Genomic DNA, 19,360 nt, shown 5'->3' with positions numbered 1-19,360 from the left:
CAGACAGACACAGACAGACACAGACACGCGTGCGCATGCCAGCATGCTTTCATCCGCTCACAGCCACTGGGGAAAATTAAGATGAAACAACACAAGTGAATCTGCAAATACATAAAGATGTGCCACCACAATAAGGCAACTCTAAGCACTGCAGTGAACAAATAATCAGTTGCGTGATGATCCTGTAATCACATTAGTGATAAAAATCCCATTACCTCCTGATTATACATCAGCCTCCTTGTTCTCTTCAAGTACCCTGTACAAAAACCATTTGGGATGATGGAAAAATTAAAGTTCTTTCCCCTCTGAGCCCCCAGCCCAAGACAGCCTTGTTTAACTGAAACGTCTCGCCTAACCCAAAGCTGCACTGATAGTGCACACAGATCATCTGTTTTTCATAGCACCCACTCAGGGACTGCAGACTAAAATAAAACTTATTTGGGTGCCTCTGTGAAACAATGACTGAAAATGTACTCCCACAGATTGGATGATGCTAAATTTCAACCGTTCAGTCATCTTTTGTGTCCATAATACCACACACCTTTTTTGTTTCTATCTCCCACACATCCTCATGAGCCCCATGCTATCACATCTCTCCCCTCTTTTCTTACTACCCCAATGGAGTGTCAATTATCTCTTTCCACTTTATTATCCATCTTAACCGTGAATTTGCAGACACACACATTCACAATGCAATATTCACCTTTAAAACTCCAAAAACATACTCCAAGCAGCTCAAGAAAAAAAAAAAAAAAAAAGCACAAAAGGAGGAAGATTTCTTGTGAGGTACTGTATCATTCAAGTCACAATCACATAAAGGAAGCATTGGTTGGCTGGGGCAAGGGGAGTGGGTCATCTTTAGAGCCCACTTAGTGAAATGGGGCAACGCTGCTCTTTCATGCTCTGGGACCCGAGCAGCTTAATGTCACATGCACTAAAATAACATGCAGCCATATGGCATCAGAGATTCAGTAATAGACAGCCGTGTTTACAGAAAACTGTCCTGTGACTACTGCCAGCTCCACTCCTTTCTCACAACCACTAATTAACAGGGGGGAATATAAAGCTTTACATCTCCCTGGAGTGTATTAGGCAGCATAGATGCTGGGAATGTTTTTGTGGTTGGGTGAAATGAGGGATGGGAGGTAGAAAAAAAAGTGGGGAAAGGAGGGAATAGTGTTTTTTTCCTTAAGTGATCACATAAGGGGAATACGACAGAAGGAAGAACTGTGTGCTTGGTTAATATGCATGTGTTCTGTGAGCATAATATTGAATTTTATTTCACCCAATTCTCTAGGTCTAAGTCTAGTGATTGATTCTCCATCTAGAATTCACAGATCAGGAGTAAAAGTCTATTAGAACCCATTACACCAAATGTAAGCTTTCTTTCAGGCTGCAGTACAATAGTTTAAAACTGTTGCAACAACTGCAGCTATCCAGATCAGTAATAAAAGAATTTAAGAACAAATTAAAACAGAATGTAAGTCCCTTACAAAACTTAAATGTTAAGTCACTCAGACACAAGTTAGTACAACTAATTGGACAATTAAGAATATCTAATAATGACACACATCTAATGCTGTCCAGATTGTCATAAACCAATGTGGCGATTTCTCAGTAAGCTATTAGTGAGACAAAAAAAATCCCCATCTGGCTTCACACTCCAGACAAAGTTTTATCTTTGACACAATAAGAAAGCAAAGATAAGCCTGAATTAATTTTGCAAAAACCTCTTCCTCTAAAAATCTTCTTTATTTAAGGGGGGGGGGGCAATGGGGCGAGAATATGCAGAATCTACCCTGCATATTTCTAAGAAGTAATCCAGAAGGCTGTTCACTGATGTGTGCAACACGCAGGCAGCTCCACAAAGGCACATGCAAATGATGTTAAGTCTGAAGTGCAGCAACAGGGGAAGATGGGACCAAATAACTATTCACTCAACTGCTGAGCATAAATATGGGCATTGCAATATTCTAGAGACCTAATATACCAGTGGTAGAAAAATATACCCCATGCACTCCCCTCGGGTGTTGTTCAACTCTTCTGATTACCATTTTTCTTGATCCTATCTGTTGCAACTGTATGACAATTCATTCGGGAAGAATCCATTCCCAAAAAAAGAGGAGCTGAAGTGTATGTAATAAGAGGTAACTACCTATATCATAATTAAAAAGACCTTTCATTAGGCCCAAAAAACAACATCACTATTATGTCTATTTCTAAAATTACTCTGCAAACAAAACTGTCTGCCTGTGTGTTATGCGGCCTCTACTTAAGCTTTTAGAGAATGCAGGAGGCCTCAGTTTATGGACCACAATGGCCTGAAGGTATCGTGTCAGGCGCTCTGATGCTTGCCTTTAATGCACAACAACACTGATGTTGATTTACAGGCCAACTTAAATTAAGTCATATAGAGTATGTAGTTATGAAATATGAGAAAGGCATATAGATGTAAATACATAGAATATATTGTGAGCAAAACTTACATTGCCGAGGTTGATAAAGCCATGTTCCCTGGCGATGCGGTCAGCCTCTTCTGGCCCCCCAATGATCTGGACGGCCCAAGCGTTAGTGTAGACCTCTGCAGTATGAATCCACTTCAGTTCAGTTGTGATGAGGACAAGTACTGTCCATAAGTGTAACACGGCCACCTTGGCATCCATGAAAAGGACAAGACTTCACGAGGCAGTCTATCCGTTCGGCTGTCACTGCTTCCAAGGCAGAGCGGTGCAGCTCCACCTTATAGCAGCAAAGTAGAGCAGGGGCCTAGAGATAAGAAGGACAGAGCCAGCTTTCAACACAAACATGGCCTTCTTAACTGGGTCACTCTTAGGCCTGAATTACATATTGGTGATCTAATTCAGAAAATAAAACCAAAACTGCAGCAAAAATAAACAGCACATCCACAGACTCTACTGTGCATCATATTAACCACACTGTCAAACTCAAATGAGAAAAAAAAAAAAAATAATAATAATAATAATAAATGTATTTTAAAAAAGTCTTAATAAATGTGCAAAGCATAAATGTTTGGTCAAAACAGAGAAGTGCTTTACCAAAAACAGAATTGTTTTTTAACCCTGCCTCATATTTTTCAGACTTGAAATAGTAATGCATGGATAGTCATAATGATTATACAGCTAGCTGTACCAACAGTCAGGGCACCTGGTGAAGGGGATATTTTAAATCTCACTAAAAAACTAGTCTTAACTATAGAATGTTCCAAATCCTAAATAATCAAACTGCTTATTAGGAACGAAGAACCATTTGATTTTAATTTGATAGTAAAATAACAAGCATGATATAAAAAGGAACATTTTTTCAACGGATGTTCAAACAAAAAAAGATTTTCAGACTGGTACATTCTGCAGGCTTTTGATTTGTAGCTTTTTGAGTCCTGGGAAAGGACCCTGTAAGTCACACATTAAAGGAAAGCTTTGTGGTAAGTTAACCAACTCTTAGTCAGAAGAAAGGTGATAAGGTGTGGGACTCTGCAAAAATATATCAGTTCACCTATGACAGATGAAGAGATGAAGAGGCGGTTATATCGGCCTAAATGCCCACCGCTGATCACACCTACGTGGCCTCATGCTGTCATTCAGTCAGCCAATCCCTGATACACAACTATTGCAGATGCTCAGTTTAAGCAGCTGTGAATTGAACAACTATAGGTCTGTTTTGTTCACTCATGATTTTTTTCTAGGTTTTTCTAGGTTTAAAAATTTGAGGAAATTCATTATAAACCCTCTTAGTAGGTACAGGAAGGTTAGTAGCCTAGGGAGTAACACATGGACTGGTTTTTACTCTCACTGACTTGTCCGAGCCAGTATTTTCTTCTTTTGTCAGTTAGTCAGTAAATCTGTCTGTCCAAGTCCAGAAAGGATAGTTTGACAAGTACTGTCTACGGATGGTGACAAAAGTAAAATAAAAAAGTGCCTTAGTCAAGTGTTGGGCTAACATGACCTGCAACAATCAATATGCCTTGGCAAATATTCAAACTCTGATGGATGTAGGTTTCCAACAAATCCATACTCTCACATGTGTGTTCAGCTCAATAGACATTTTGTGAACCTCCAACAATTCATCTACTATCATGATCAGGCCAAATGTGCATCCTGATGCTACGAATATATCAGAATCCACTTGCCAGCTCAAATTGATCTTTCCACCAAAGTCAAACTGTCAACTTCACTTTCAAAAACTTGATATTCATGGTCCCCAGAGCATGACTCGTGTTTTTTTTTTTTTTTCTTTTTTCTTCCTGTTACACAGCCACCACCAGGCAAACTTCAGGCTTGAATATATAAGCCCCAGTGGAGAAATTGCAATGAATAAATTTAGGTTTCATAAAAGATGTTTCTTTTATTCTGGGTATTCAATGCTATTGCCTCTTGCTCCAACCTTACATCATAGTCAGTTTTGTTCACATCTTGATCCAGTCAGCAGATTATCATGATCTTTGCTCAGCAGTATGAGGTTCCAAAGGCGATAAACCATTAAGCTTTTAACAACCATGTGGTATTTCCTCTAAAGCATTTGCAAGACGAATTAACAGTTTATTAACCAGTTCATTAATGCTCTGAGAATAGCAATATCATCAACATACCATTCCTGTCAGAGAGTTTCAAATTGTTAGGTGTAATTAAGATTGGACGGTTTTAGGTGCTGCTATCAGGCTTTAAAACAATTCTTGTTATCAGGAAAAACAAAGATTTCTGAAGGGTAAGGCAAAGCTGCAGCAGGGCAGCCTCTTCAACTGACAGAGAGGCTGAGTGCGTTTAGACTCTTCATGGGCATTAAAGGTGAAAGAAAAAAGAAAGCACTTTCACAGTGCATTGCAATTATGTGGTGATTATTTTGGCAGCAGGTGGAAATGTCTAAAAGCTGTCTGGCTGCACTGATGGAACTGGGTAATAGTTAAAAACCATGAAAAAGGAACATTTTATCACAATCCAGGAATTGGGGATATGATGATATGTTACATGTAGACTACAGACTTACAAAAAGACTAGCAGCCTCTTAGCCTTTATTTATCTCTGGGGGTCACTGGCAAGGGTTGTCACAATTGGTTAAGCTTTGACCATGTGAAACATGTCACAGAAATCTTTTGAGAGTGTGTAATTTTAGTGAGAGTCTCAATTTTGATTTTCCCCAGTGAATATGGGCCATATTAAACTACTGGTCTTTCCTTTGGATGGCGCTCAGGCACAGGGAGAGCACGCAAACTAAATGCAGAAAGGTCCCAGGACCAGAAATCAAACCCAGAAACTTGTAGCTTTGAGACAATAGCATTAACCACCATTCCACCATGCTGCCTCCCCATAAGCTGATTTTAATATAAAAATGGAGAATGCCTTCTTCTCCTTTCACTCGAATAACGTTCCCTTACTTCTGGGGAGTTAGACAAAGCCAAACTATTCACAGAGGAGAAGCTCACTCCATGTATCTGTGAAAGCACAGATACATTTAGGAGTGGGTGTGATTTGAACACAGCATGAGAGGTGGTGGAAACATGACCAAGGGCTGTCACTCTTCCTGTGGTGCAACACTTCTGAGCTCATTAGATGCTATGCAGGAAACACACACACACAAAAAAAAAGACACAGGTAGGGGGTCTGCTGTCACTGAGAGGGCGGAGAGAACAGATGGAGAGAGTGGTGCGGGCATTCTTCCCTCCATAAAGCATTGCGGAAAATAAAAAGTATATGGTAACACAACACCCAAAAAACCTTCTCTCAAAACACAGCCTACAGAGAAGTTAATAAGAGGCAGCTTACTCTTACAATATACATCAAAGGCCTAAGACTGAAATCAAACTTCGACCTTCAAACCACAGGAGAACTGAATTCTTTATGATCCAAACTACAATGAAAATAGAAAATCAGTTGCATAACCTGTTTTGAGATTAGTAACACACTAGAGTGAGTGTGCGAGTGGCAATGCAGGGGCAGATAAGTGACCTGTCGCATGCTAAAAAAACCAAAGTATCATGGAATTATTAATTCAAAACTTTCTGCTCAATGAGTGGTTGTTGGTCTCTGTCTGTCTCTGTGTGTTGGCCCTGCGATTAACTGGTGACCTGTACAATGTGAGGTTGGACTGGCTGCAGCTCCTCCCGTGAACACAGAATTGGATAAGCGGTAGAAAGTGAGTGAGTGAGTGAGTGAAAGAAAATGCCCTCACCAGTGGAATTCTACAGCGGCAGCAGCAACAGTTTGCCCAACAAATTTAGAATTAAAACGACGATCACCCCCTCTAACCCAGCAAGGTGCCCTTGAGTAGTTCACTTCATACTAAACTACTCCAGTGGAGTAGTGGTTAGTTTTACAAACTAACCACAGAGTGATCCCTGTCCTTTGACGCCCCCTTGCTATCCACTTTGAGGAGAGGAGATGGATCAGCAATGCATCCACATCATACATTCATTACTGCCCTGACATCATCATTAGGCACTTGGACTACAAGCTTTTCACTGCTGGATATTTAACAGACAGGCCTGGAGGAACACAAGCTTTTCAGATGTCATGAGCTGAACGGAAATTATTATTATTCAAGCAAGGTCTACCAAGATCTTGGAGCAATGGGATTTTTTAACATTTATGTCAATATGGTGATATTAAGACTGTATCAACATTAAGTGTGGGAATATTTTACTATCTCACAATTCGATTTGATTACAATTTTTTGGGGATTCAAAATCAACTCAAAACGATTTGATTAATAATGATTTCTGCTTCATCTATAGGTGTGCAAAGGATCCTCATGATCTACTCCAGTCAGCTTTGCAAGACATGAATAAATGAATGAATGAATGAATAAATAAACAAATGACTGAATATGGTGATGTCAACGTGGTAAAAACCAAAATGAGTCCAAATATTTGCCTTCAACAAGGATGGCTGGCTGAATCTCCCTTTCCTCCATTATTGTAGTTTCCTCCTTGTTTTGGTGCTTACCATGCACGTGTATGTTCAAGAACTGGCTCTGTGGTGAGGATGTGTGTGAGGTCAGGATATCCCATATACAAAATGGAGGCAGGCAACCTGCAGATCTGTTTCATTTATTTTTTTTTAAATGTAATCGATTTTTAGACATTTTAAATCAATTCTGAATCGCAGTAAATGTAACAGTTGGTTGTTGTCACAGATACATTTATGCTTATTTGACGCAGAATGATATGCTGTAGCAAGGCTTTAGAATAGTAGCTTTGGTATATGCTCAATATATCAACCAATCAGATTGCAGGATTTCACCTTTTTGTTTTATAAATTTCAATAACTATATGATACTATGGTCTGAATTTATTGAAAGTTATAGCTCCACACACAGTATATAGCCAGTATAAAGTAAACACATACAGTAGTATGAAGTATGAGGCTAGTTGTAGTTCAAGAATACACTGCTAAGTGGCATTCATAATGACACATAAATGATGGCAGAACCTTCTAGATTTATCTTGATAAAAATTGATTTTATGCTTTCTAGTTTTATGCCACTCTTAGTTGCTTTCATGTCTAATATTAATTGCTATTGCCATCTCGGATGAAAAGGCTTATTGCTTAATTGTAAAGATCTGGCCTAAGTAAACATATAAAATATAAATTTCTTTTGCCAGTTTTTAATTTCCATACAAGTATTGGCTCTAACTGCATGACGGTTCTAGCTGAAATGAATGGCTCTATCTGCTTGGCCCACATTGTGACAGCTCATGTTCGTGCTCTCATTATCAATATTAAGACAGTGAATCAAAGAGTTTATAATATTTAGTTTTATATGATGAACCAAGCTCCAAATTTACCTTCAGTATGGAACACGCCCAAATGTGCAAGTGCTTTGCATTTGACAAACAACAGGTGCATTCAGTTAACTCCCTATGGTTTAACATCACTCCGAAAAGATGTGAGAGACATACATATTGATCCGGGGTGCAGGTGGCATAGTGGATAGACTGGAGACTACACACCCCAAAAACAGACCTACAAGGTCCTTGTTGGTGATGCTGGCTTGGTCCCACATGTTACATGTCTCATATCATTCTCCACTCTTTCTCTTCACCATTTCCTGTCACTCTTCAAGCTGTCCGATCTAATAAAGCCAGAAATCCCCCCCGCCCAAAAAAAAAAAAAAAAGCTTAAAATGAAACACTGATCTACTGATGGGGATGAACTGGCAATTTCTGTTAGTAATGATCAGCATGCAAAGCTGTGACAGACCATATACAGAACTCAAGCTCTATTTCTGGCTGCCCAACAGCCAAATCAACACCCACTAGGTACTCTGCAATGCCCTCTCATAGAAAACCACAACACAGAAGAGAGCTGCAGCATTCGTGAAGTACCACTGACAGCCAAGCATCCTCTGTTGAGAAGGAAAATTGCTCCAAGTTACAGGGTGATTGGAAAACCAGAGGCATCGTGCATGCATGTTGTGCTCAGTCAAAAAAGCAGTTCATGGCTGGGAGTCAACTGCACTGTGATCATCTGAGACACACTGTGAAGTTAGTGAGAACGCTGTGACTGAGCACCACTGAAGCTCGATCCATTGTAGCTCCCACTACAGAGATGGCAAAGCCTGATAAAATTTTGTCAAGGGCAGCAGCAATGTGCCCAGAAGAACGAGTCATTTCTGTAAGTAATGTCCAACAGGGAGCTCCAACCCCATTTTTAACAGCCATCTGATTCTTGGCATTATTCCCTACTTCGAACTTCCCCTTCATCTACAACAGTCTCTGTCCTAGTTTATGGATGAGTTATGCTGTTGACAAGTTTGTCTTCCAACTTCTTTCTCCTTCACTGGAAACCTGCTTTATGCTTCTTATAAAATGTGCACTAACAGTTCAAAGCTGAAAAATGACCCATATTGTTAAAATCTGGTGTGTTGGTGACAAGTCAACAGAGCTGGCAAGTGTTGTCATGGGCAGGGTGTGTATGTGATCCACTCACTCCAATGCTGTTTGACAGCTTTTATCTTTCAACTGGCCTGAAGAAGGTTTGGGTCAAACCAAGAGAGACACAAAAGATTAAAGTTAGAGACTAATCGCTAATGTTGTAAAACACTTTAATCTTAAGTTAAGTTTGCTGGTGACCTTGATCTCGTCCCTTGGTGAGATCATATAATAAAGGTAACCAAAGGACACAACATTGTGAGTTCAACTGCTTCCACAGGAGTTTTTCTTAGCACGGCATTCTTAAAATACACTCCTATATCTGATTACAGTGCAAAGAGGAATAGTGTCTCCTGGTCTAAACAATTTCTGCCCTGCTTGAACTAACTCAAATGTATTACAGCAATTCCCACTTGACACAGATAAAATACTTGATGAGGGGTTTAGTCTATTATGGCTTCAGGGTATATAAATAAAGGAAAAAAAATGTTTGTGTGTGTGTATGTGTGTGTTCATGCAGGACACAGAGGTGAAGGCAAAACATAAATCTGAATTAAAAGAGGCAAATAAAACATGCTGGGGAAAAAAAAAAAACCAAACAAACAATAAAATACACTGAAACCAGCAGGTATAAGAAGCATGCTGTTATCTTACCAACAATAAAGTTCAGACAAGAAGAGCTGCGGATTAGAACTGGGCAGTTTCTGGGTCTAAGGCATGTCTCCTCAAACAAACAAACAAACAAACAAACAAACAAAATAAAAACCCAGTCATCCAGACCGGAGGAGGGATTCACCTGACTGTGAGGACTGCTCACATCGGCGGCAGACGTTATGCTAAAATATCCATGCATGCTTTGAGCAAATAGTCCCGTAGTCCCCCCCCCCCTCCCGGCTTTGGTCTGGATCAGCCGGACCCGTTTCCCCAACAACTCCAACAATGAAGCAGGTGTCAGTGAGTCGTACCTTTGCCAAGTCAGATGCCAGCAGGGACCGAGACGTGCTGCCTCCTCATCCTCCTCCTCTTCTTCTTCTTCTTCCACCGAGCGGCGGCTTGGCTTTCAACTTTCCATCTAACCTGACGATTAATAACACTAACAATAAATTCAGCGCGCGCCCATGTCTCTCCAAAAGTGCTAAATTCAACTACCCCGTCCTGCTTGTCATCCGCCAACAACTTGCCGCCACCATGGTAATGATTCGGCCGTTAACTTCAGCCGTCGCACCCAGTTATTTCTCTTTTACCGGTTTCTTCTGAGAGTCGGGCTACATCGCGTGCCTCGTCGCCTTCCTACGGTAATATGACGTTAATTCACATATGCGAAGTTGAACGCACGGATACAAAAAAAAAAAAAAAAACAAGAAAGAAAATGGGGGAAAATGGGGAAAAACGTGCCAACACAATGAAATGCTCCACTATTGGATGGAGAGGACAACAAATTGCTACAAGCCCGTTTTTCTCCAGGAAATACGTCACGTTCGGAGCAGATCGGACTATTGCGTATGTTTGATTTGTATTACCGGAGTCGTCGACGGGTTGGGCGGGGCAGATTACCGCTTCTGAGACGGTCAGAGAGCGGCTTTAATATCATGTCAGGTTACGTTTATCACATAACAGGTAAAATAGATTTCATCAGCGAATGAAATAATTCCACGAAAAGCAGTATGACGCACTTACACACAAAATAGAATTTAATACTTTCCTAGTTGACGATTGATGTTTATCAACTGCTCTCGTAGATGTTTTATCGGTTCTAAAGAATTCCGGGCCACGCCTGTATACAAAACACACACTCTTATAGGTGGTTTAACAGACGTTGGATTTGTGTCGCTGTGTGAGGCCGCCATCTTGTGGAAATCCATTGAAAATACACACGAAAAAAAAAACCCCAACAACAACAGTACACATACAGCACAGTGCTCGGTAGAGGGGGCCATTGCACAAAGCTCCCTCTCTGACTCGCATAGCAGTGCCTACCCCGACAGAGCCTGGTATAAGTGAAATCCAGCCCGCTTTCTGCAGCTCCCCACTTAACACGGACCAAAGTTATCCCGGAATAAGGACAGCACGCATGTGCCGTCAACCCGGATGTAGATATGTCTGTACGCCGTCTATTCCCCATTTCACCAAGTTATGACAAATTTGCCTTTAAGAGAGAAGAATATGTATTTTAGCACCGCTTGGACTAACCCATGCCATTCCAAACCGGTCCAAACCGGGCTAACCAACCGTGATATGTGTTGACCAACCTTCCGTGGACTTCACAAGTGAGTGACAGCTCCACAACAGTCTGTTTCCGAAGAGCTGCACTTTTTGGCTGATGGTGAGAAAACACAAGTGGATATAACAACATGTATGTATTCTTTGGTCATTTACTGTTGACGTGATGCGTATGTAGGTTTGTTTGTTTGTTTGTTTTTTGTTTTTTTGGGGGGGGGGGTGCGCTGGTTTCTTATGTTGTTTATCCGTCATATATTGCAGAATACGTCCTATATCTTAAAACAATGGACTTTCGCGGCAGGAGGCATGAGCGAGGCAGCAACTGGACCGACCCGGAGATAGTGGAGCTGCTGCAGCTGTGGTCTGATGAGTCGGTCCAGATTGAGCTGGAGAGCTCGTTGCGCAATCAGCGCGTGTTCGACCGCATAGCTCAAATCTTGCGTGAAAAGGGCATCTACCGCACGGGGGACCAGTGCCGGGAGAAGATCAAAAAAATGAAGCTGGAGTACCGCCGCATCAAGGACAACCACAAGATGAGGTCCTGGAAGTTTTATGATGTGATGGACAGGGTGCTGGCGAACCGGCCGGCCATCACCTACTCCTCCCTGGGTGGAGCTGTCATAGCACAACAGGTGTTTCAGAGCCCGGGCGGTTCCGATTCATACCTACCGGGAGTCCCAGCTGGCTCCTTCGGTCCCGCTACCTCTGGTGGGTTTCTGTTCGGGCAGCCTCCAAAAACGGGAGATCCTCTGGATATAAAATGTGAAGATGTAGAGGAAAGCATGCTGAATTCTGGAGTTGCGCCCCCAGAGATGTACTATGGATCTGGAGATGACCAGGAAACGGATGGACAATCTCTGCTAGAACCGGAGGACACGCTTGGTCGAGGAGAGAGCTCAACAAATACAAGAATCTCTCCCTCAGGTTGTCAATCCAAATACTATCACTACCACCATTACAGGGGATAAGGGGACATTGAGGCTCACCCCAACCAGGGTTTTTCCATCACTCTATTTTAGGAACATACAGGTGAGCACAAGTGTAAATGATGTTAATCAGAGACATAGCTTCAAGTGCAGCTGTACAAAGATCATTATAAATTAAAATGATCACAATTACCACACAGCTGTTAGCTCACTCTACTATGAGAATATCAGACAGGCAATCCATTCTCTGAGCACAACGGGGCCGTCTAATAATATGAGTTTAACAATGGCTGCTGGAAAATTTTATGTATCTCCTGAAACTATGCGGAAAAAACTTTGTAGATCAAAAAGGAAAAAAAAACATTCCAGGCAAAAACATACATGTACGAAATATAATCAGACTGTTCATTACTTCACTACTTTGATCACATCTGTGTGTTTACAGGTAGGATCTAAGCTTTGACACCTGAAGCAGTAACTTTCTAAGGAACCTTACTGTTCTCAAACTGTGGGGGCGCCCCACGTCACTGGCGCGACTAACTGGAGGAAATGTTCCTTTCCAAGCCTGTCTTTATAGAAAAAAGACCCTAAATTCAAAACAAAACAAAGTAATCATTAGCAGTCTATATGCATCTTAAACGAGAGAAAAAAAAAAAAAAAAAAAACAGACAAGGAGACCGGGAGAAAAATGTAACCCGGAACCAAAGTGCGAAAACCATGATTGATGTCGGCATGTTTATTGGAGCGGAACAACAAACAAACTTTCACACAGAAAAGTGGCAGGATAATGGTGGAGATAACCTTACTAAACAGATTAATTCGTGACATGGTTGGGGACTGCTACAATAACCTAAAAAGTTTGACAATCGCTGGCTTAACAGGAGCTTATAAAACAGGATGGCGTTGGAGACTGAGACACTGACGACAGAAAGTTAGACTTCTTCATTTTATTTTGTTTGTTTGTTTTACGTGGGTGGTGGAACCAAAACCAAAAGGTAAAAGTAAAATGTCTCCCCCCCCCCCCCATATGTCCAGGTTTTAGTGACCTGAATATTGCTGCATCAACAGCTGCTACTCAGCCGGTGTGTGGTCCCGTACCGCTGGATACACCTGAGCCAACCAGCAAGGACGGGCCTCCTCCTCCGGCCGCTGTCAGGCAGAGGAAACGCCGCAGGGGCGGAAAAGCCTGGAGCCACGGGAGCGGTAGATGTGGCAGTCGCGGGGGTTTAGATGAAGCCCTGGCCTGCTTCCTGAACTGGCAGCAGTCGGCGGAGGAGCGGCTCCTGTCCCTGGAGGAGGCCCGGCTGGAGAGAGAGTTTCAGACCGAGGAGCGCAGGGGGGAGCGGGAGGAGAGGCGGGCGGAGCAGGAGCGCCGGCATGAGCTCCGCCTGTTCAGCATGCTGACGGGGGCTCTGGCTGCTGTCGGCCGGGCCGCCCCCACCACCGCTCCGCCGGCTCCGGCCGACCCCTGCGCCCCATCCCCAGCTCATCTGTCGGCCTCCGTCTCGTCATCATTATCTCAGCCGCCCTCAGAAGCTCCCACGGCACAGACTGTTTCCACTCAGGAGACAACAGCCATGTCAACACCGCCCACATCCGACGAGGCCTGCAAAATGTCTCAGAGTGTGTTAGCAACGCTGATGTGTGCACAAGCTCCCGGCCGGAGTGTGTACCTGTCCAATCGTGGCAACAGCCTGCGACAGCATCGAGGCATCCTCCAGGAAGGCTTTGCCCAGTATGTCGTGAACAAATACCATGACACAAACAACCCCGATGTAAGTCTCTGCAACGTCGTTAAACCCCTTAGATTCCCCGATATATTAAAAACTCATCTTCTATTTCGCATTAACAGGGTATCATCAACATGGGCACCAGTGAGAACAAACTATGCTATGATCTTCTTTATAAACGGGTGAGATTAGCAGTAATGGATTTTTGTAATTTTCCTAAATGTGATGTAAGTTATTACTAACGACTCTGCCCACACTCACAAATGAATCTAATTTGTGTTTCTGCTACAGCTGACCCATCCGGACATGCTTCATATCGACCCATCCTTGTTGCAGTATTCAGACTCCAGGGGACACGCATTGTAAGAAGAAAAAAAATATAATTATTTGGGTAGAAGGAATCAAATTTGTTGTGTGGCTTACAGCAAAACATTATATAAATAAGACTTTGAGATCATTACAACCTTTCTATCCTCCTACCTTTCAGCCTTCGAGAGGTAGTTGCAGAGTTCCTGAGTCACTATTGCTGTTCTCCAAACCCACTGAAACCAGACAATGTGAGTAAAGCTTCATGCATTTACAGTTTGAATATAAGATGAATAACATGAACACTGTTTGTAAGTCAACTGCTACAGTTTAGTCTAGCCTAGTCGAGTTTGTGGAGAGCCATTATAAGTAGAAAATGGTGCAGCATATATTACTCGTACATAAATGTACAGTTCAGAACTTCAAGCTCTTCTAAATATGCACATTTTGTATGACTGGATTATTTTACTTTCCTCCACTATTTGTCAGAGGTTTTAAAGTGTTTTATGACAGTAGGAAACATACATGTCGATGTAAAAACCCTTTAAAAAAAATTCACCTTTTGGATACTATTACTGCAGTACCATTATCGCATATATACTTATTTATTCATGAAGGACGGCTGGCTGCATTTGTAACCCCAAATTGGACAGCACTTGTTACTATTTTCCATTCAATAACACAAAACCTGACTGCAAAACTTTTACTTTGCTTAAATTGTGGCACATTTTCCAATACGAGACAAATATAAATTACACATTTTAGTTTTTGTGCTTTTGTAATTGGACAATATAGATTTCTTAAAAGGCAGCTCTGTGTTTCAATTGATAGCATGGTTGCACTGCAGCTAGAAGTTTTCTGGTTTCTGGGATATAGCCATTGATTCTCAAAAATGAGAGCAGTGGACTGAGTTAATTTTATTAAGATACTAATGATTAAAAATATGCAAAATTCTACCACTTGGACTAATAGCATTTTGAGGACATAATTTACAGTCGTAATGAATGGCTGCTTTAGTAGGGGCATGTGTTTGTATCATATTTATCAGGGCTCTGTCAGCAATTTAATGAGGTCTTTTGTGTTTGTTCAGGTTGTGGTGATGAATGGCTGTACTTCCCTCTTTTCGTGTATTGCTGCAGTAATTTGTGACCCTAAAGGTGAGTTCGCAAAACGTGACATGCACGTTCAGCACATCCATATCCATTTTATATGAAAACAAATGTATGTACAGTTATGAAAGGAGATTTGGCCCCCTGCCTCCCATTGTATTAAAAATGATTAACACATCAAGCATAAAATTGTTCAGGCAGCTACATGAAATACTTATTTTTCATCTTAATTATTTTTCGTGCGTGAGAGGCATAATTTTAAACTAGGTAGTATATTTTTTTTACTCAATGAGTGTCTTAATTTAATGATAACAGTCGAGTTGAAAAGGAGCTGATGCTAATCTATTTACCATCAACAATGATCATGATGATACTAAACCCTGCTTTGGTGCAAATATTTCTGACAGTATTACAATAGAGAATTCTACTAATCAGTGTTTTTGCATCTAGATGAACAATGTAGATGACCAGTAATAGTCTAAATAGTGGTTTATAATGGTCATTAAGGATCAGCAGTATATACTTTAGATGAATGCATGTGGTTTGTGTTTGCACATTTATGTGCAAAGAGCCATTAACTAGAATTGTGAGTAGTTTTTAAAATGGGATCTTTGTTTTTCTCTTGTTGTAGATGCCATTCTTATTCCTACTCCTTTCTATGGTGCTATCACTGAGGATCTACATTTGTACAGTGATGTTAAACTCTTCCATGTTCCTTTAGACTGTGAGGTAGGGAAAAAAAAACACCTGATTTACTTTTAGTAGTTGTATCTTGGCAATATTTTCTTTTAGTTTTACAACATAACTCATCAGACTTTGACAGACTTAAGCATTCGGTGTAAAGTGTATCATGTGCTCTAACAATGTAGTGTGCTATCGGCCGGCTAATCTGAATGTAAATATCATCCATTTTCTTTTTCTTTCTTTTTTTTATTTATTTGAAGGCTGATGGCAAAGATAGTCGAGCCTTCCACCTCACTGTAGGGAAACTAGAAGAAGGTCTAAAACGAGCCAAGGAAGAGGTAATTTGTACTTGCATGATTTCTTAAGCCTTTAATGAATATTTAAAGAAACCACTTCAAAAACAAATGCGCAAAGAATTTTGATGAAGGCCTTGGATGTTCTTCTAATGGATTTTGCCTTTCAGTTTAAGTGACTGATACAGCTTATAGGTTTATATTAACTTAAAAACTTTTTCTTTTTTTTAGGGGTTGACAGTCCGAGCTCTTATACTGATGAACCCACACAATCCTTTGGCTGAGATCTACACTCCAGAAGAGATGTTTGCCTTCTTGGAATTTTGCAAAAGGTATGTTTGCCCCACAGTTATTTCACACTGTGGCCTAATGCTGTAATCCCACCCAGCCTGGAGTCCTGCGGCTCCTTTAAACACATTGCCAAGTCACTGCATACAGCTCCCAGTGTGAACCTTTTCATTTAACTGCTGAGAGCTCTGTCCCGTGTGTGGAATGTCATGCTCTCTTGATGAGTTTTATCACCGTTCTTAACCATCAGCATATTGTCAAGTGCAGCCATGTGCTAGAAGTCTCCTACACCATTGATTGTTTTCCAAATGATCTTGCCACAGTAATTCTCTCTATCGACCCCTAAAGACATCAAGCTGCTCTAACCATAAACAGCTGTGCTTTTATGCTAACAAAGGACATTCAAGGACCTGATTAACATATATGTTGCATTTTCTTTGTTTCAAGAATCATGAACAATATAACATTAAGTTGTACTAATACTGGACTGTGTTTATATTTATTATCTCTCTATCCAACTTCTCCTGCTTTAGAAATGAGCTCCACGTCATTGTGGATGAAGTATACATGCTGACAGTTTTCGATAAATCTGTCTCCTTTCACAGTGTCCTCAGTGTAGACAGGTACAGTGTGAACCTAATTTCTGCATGATTACTCTTTTACACCCTCAATGATTACTGTTGCTTCTGAAGTCAGCCCCGTAACTGCTAATAATGTGCCCTTATTTCAGTTTGCCCGACCCACAGAGGACACATGTAATGTGGGGGTTGAGCAAGGTACATCCTGTGCTTTAACAGTGTGAGACTTTTTATATCCCAGCTGTCAGTACAATAAAATCTCTGCTTTTCTTCAGTTGGTATTCACTTTCACAGCTCTTTCCCGTTGACTTCTTTTTCCTTTCAGGACTTTGCACTGTCGGGAATTAGAGTAGGCACTCTGTATACAGAGAATAAAGACCTCCTGGAGGCTTTGGCCCAGCTGGGCTCATTCCACAGTGTCCCTGGATCCACGCAGCACCAGGTAGCACAACTGCTTCAGGACAGAGGTACGGATCACAGCTTTTGTAAACACACTGGAGTTGCTGATGTGACAGGAGCATAGCACAAAGCTTTGCTGCACACCACACTGCACAAACCCTTAAGTTTTGATTTACCCTCAGCTATTCTCACTTAATATTTTCATGTTACAGAGTGGATTGATGAGCAATTTTTGCCTGAGAACAGAAGGAGACTAAAAGCTGCTCATAGCTACCTGGCACAAGAGCTGCAGAGTATGGGCATCAGTTACCTGGACAGGCCTGCATGTCTGTATGTCTGGGCTGACCTCAGGAAGGTGATGACACAAACGTTAGATAAAGATGCCAGGGCTGTTATTTCAACTCTTAACTTCTACATAGCTAAGTGAATTGCAAGTAAAAGAGTCATTAAATTGTCTTTGATGTAATGGGACACATGATAATTTCATAAGAACACTTTGTTTGTCTTAATGTGTCTGTCTCTGTGTTGGCAGTACCTCAGAGAGTCATCATTTGAGGAGGAGTTGGCTCTGTGGAGGAGCTTCCTACGACACAAGGTGGTGTTGAGCTGTGGTCAGGCCTTTTTCTGCTCTACACCTGGCTGGTTCCGCTTTGTCTTCGCTGACCAACAGCACCACCTTCAGCTTGGTCAGTTTGCACCATTCAATATGTACATTCCCTCCACGTTTTGAATTTTTTATACCCACTTAATTTTTTTTTAGCTACATAGTGTCACAATTAATCACAATTGAAAAAGTTGGCCACTCCTTTTAAAATTTTGGGTGGGTTGGTATTTACTCAAATTCACATTTACTTCCTTAAATTAAGCATTGATTGTATAATTTATTTTGTCAGTGGCTTGCGTTATTTCAGTGTATCTTGAGATTTGTGTGTTTAACGAGGTACCAACTCGATCCTTGTCACTTGTTCGGTTAATGTCCTGTGTTATTTCAGGCCTAAAGCGAATCAGGGAGACTTTGAAAGAAATTGAAGCAAAAGGTGCCAGCTCCGATTCACACTCCGAAACCAGTGAGGAGACGAAAAAGTCAGTGAAAGAGGACAGTGCAGAATCAGACAATGCAGTGATTGTTAATTCAGCATCATCACCCCAAAGCAAGTCATCAGACCAGCTGAAGGAGAAGGATAGCCCTGTTCCTGACACAGCCTCGCTGATCACTGAGGAGTTTGTGTTACTGGACTGCCAAGCGTCGAGGCCCACGGAGAGTCTGGACTCTCTGATTGGTACTCTCAGGCATCAAATCCACTCCTCTGATTGGCTGGAGAAAAATACTCCAGAGTTGTCTGCTGGAGAGGACCCAGAGATTCTTGATGTATTCAAGGCCCTGCTGCAAAGAGCCAGAAAGTAAGCTGAGGCTAGAAAGTGGATGCGGCTTCCAGATTTCAAGAGGCAGTATTTAAGCATCCTTCCCTGCGTTTATGGTTAAAAGCCTGATACAAACACCTGATATAAAGTCAAATCTGATGCTTGTTTCTGAGGACATAAGCAGAATCAACTAAAACTGGCAAAAGAGAAAAGAAGAAAAAAGCAATGAAGACAAGGCCAGGATGGAAGAACACAGCAGAGTATATTTTAATCTGCATCTTGAAGCCATATTTTAAGATGCTAGTGGGACACAGCCTTTGTTTTTTTTTTTGTTGTTTTTTTTTTTTTTTATCCCAGAGTCAAAAGAAATTGTTTGTTTATGCAAATTTTAATTGAATGCCAAATGTAAATCACCCCAAAGCTGGAATGTTGTATTCTCAAGCTTCTGAAATCTCTTAAATTGAATTGAACATTTTTATGCACTTTTATTTTATTAGAATGTACTTTAATGACGGCTGAATAAAGATAGGGGTTATATTATTTTTCTACTCTTCTTTTTGTTTTTTATTACCCTAAAGGTC

The 19,360-nt window shown here is 41.2% G+C and overlaps 2 protein-coding genes across 7 annotated transcripts in view; one reads left to right on the top strand and one right to left on the bottom strand.

Annotated features, from left to right (window-relative positions):
- furinb (furin (paired basic amino acid cleaving enzyme) b) overlaps window positions 1–10,194 on the bottom strand; it is a 74,943-nt gene extending 64,749 nt beyond the window's left edge. For 2 of the 4 annotated variants that reach the window (XM_029522597.1, XM_029522598.1), the window contains exons 1-2: window positions 9,850–10,194; window positions 2,487–2,766 (exon numbers count right to left, since the gene is read on the bottom strand). In XM_029522597.1, coding sequence (XP_029378457.1) covers window positions 2,487–2,663 — 177 coding nt within the window. In that variant the 5' untranslated portion in view covers window positions 2,664–2,766; window positions 9,850–10,194. The remainder of the gene's footprint in view (window positions 1–2,486; window positions 2,767–9,849) is intronic. The other 2 variants (XM_029522599.1, XM_029522600.1) reach the window with 1 other exon arrangement.
- Window positions 10,195–10,989: 795 nt separating this feature from the next.
- On the top strand, window positions 10,990–19,319 carry accs (1-aminocyclopropane-1-carboxylate synthase homolog (Arabidopsis)(non-functional)). Of its 3 annotated transcripts, none has more exons than XM_029523400.1 (16): window positions 10,990–11,207; window positions 11,366–12,028; window positions 13,066–13,805; window positions 13,883–13,942; window positions 14,052–14,122; window positions 14,248–14,317; window positions 15,157–15,223; window positions 15,807–15,904; window positions 16,120–16,197; window positions 16,384–16,484; window positions 16,974–17,063; window positions 17,171–17,216; window positions 17,344–17,485; window positions 17,630–17,772; window positions 17,950–18,103; window positions 18,410–19,319. In XM_029523400.1, exons 2-16 carry the CDS (start codon window positions 11,389–11,391, stop codon window positions 18,820–18,822), a joined length of 2,913 nt encoding a protein of 970 aa, XP_029379260.1. In that variant the 5' UTR covers window positions 10,990–11,207; window positions 11,366–11,388; the 3' UTR covers window positions 18,823–19,319. The 3 variants fall into 3 exon arrangements, with proteins under 3 accessions (XP_029379260.1, XP_029379259.1, XP_029379261.1); XM_029523399.1 differs by having other exon boundaries at window positions 10,990–11,237; XM_029523401.1 differs by lacking the exons at window positions 10,990–11,207; window positions 11,366–12,028 and adding an exon at window positions 12,154–12,961.
- Window positions 19,320–19,360: the final 41 nt, after the last annotated feature.

The sequence above is a fragment of the Echeneis naucrates genome, chromosome 16 (assembly GCF_900963305.1).
Source record: "Echeneis naucrates chromosome 16, fEcheNa1.1, whole genome shotgun sequence".
In the NCBI taxonomy this organism is placed as follows: Eukaryota; Metazoa; Chordata; class Actinopteri; order Carangiformes; family Echeneidae; genus Echeneis; species Echeneis naucrates.
The sequence above is the reverse complement of the archived record's forward strand: the minus strand, read 5'-3'. Positions and strand labels throughout refer to the sequence as shown.

What these genes read in the sequence shown, in the direction of transcription:
- accs (XM_029523400.1), top strand. Translation starts at nt 11,389, where the DNA reads ATGGACTTTCGCGGCAGGAGGCATGAGCGAGGCAGCAACTGGACCGAC. An exon ending in TACAAGAATCTCTCCCTCAG is followed by an intron (nt 12,029 to 13,065) that starts GTTGTCAATCCA and finishes CCATATGTCCAG; the next exon opens with GTTTTAGTGACCTGAATATT. An exon ending in TAATGTGGGGGTTGAGCAAG is followed by an intron (nt 17,217 to 17,343) that starts GTACATCCTGTG and finishes TTTTCCTTTCAG; the next exon opens with GACTTTGCACTGTCGGGAAT.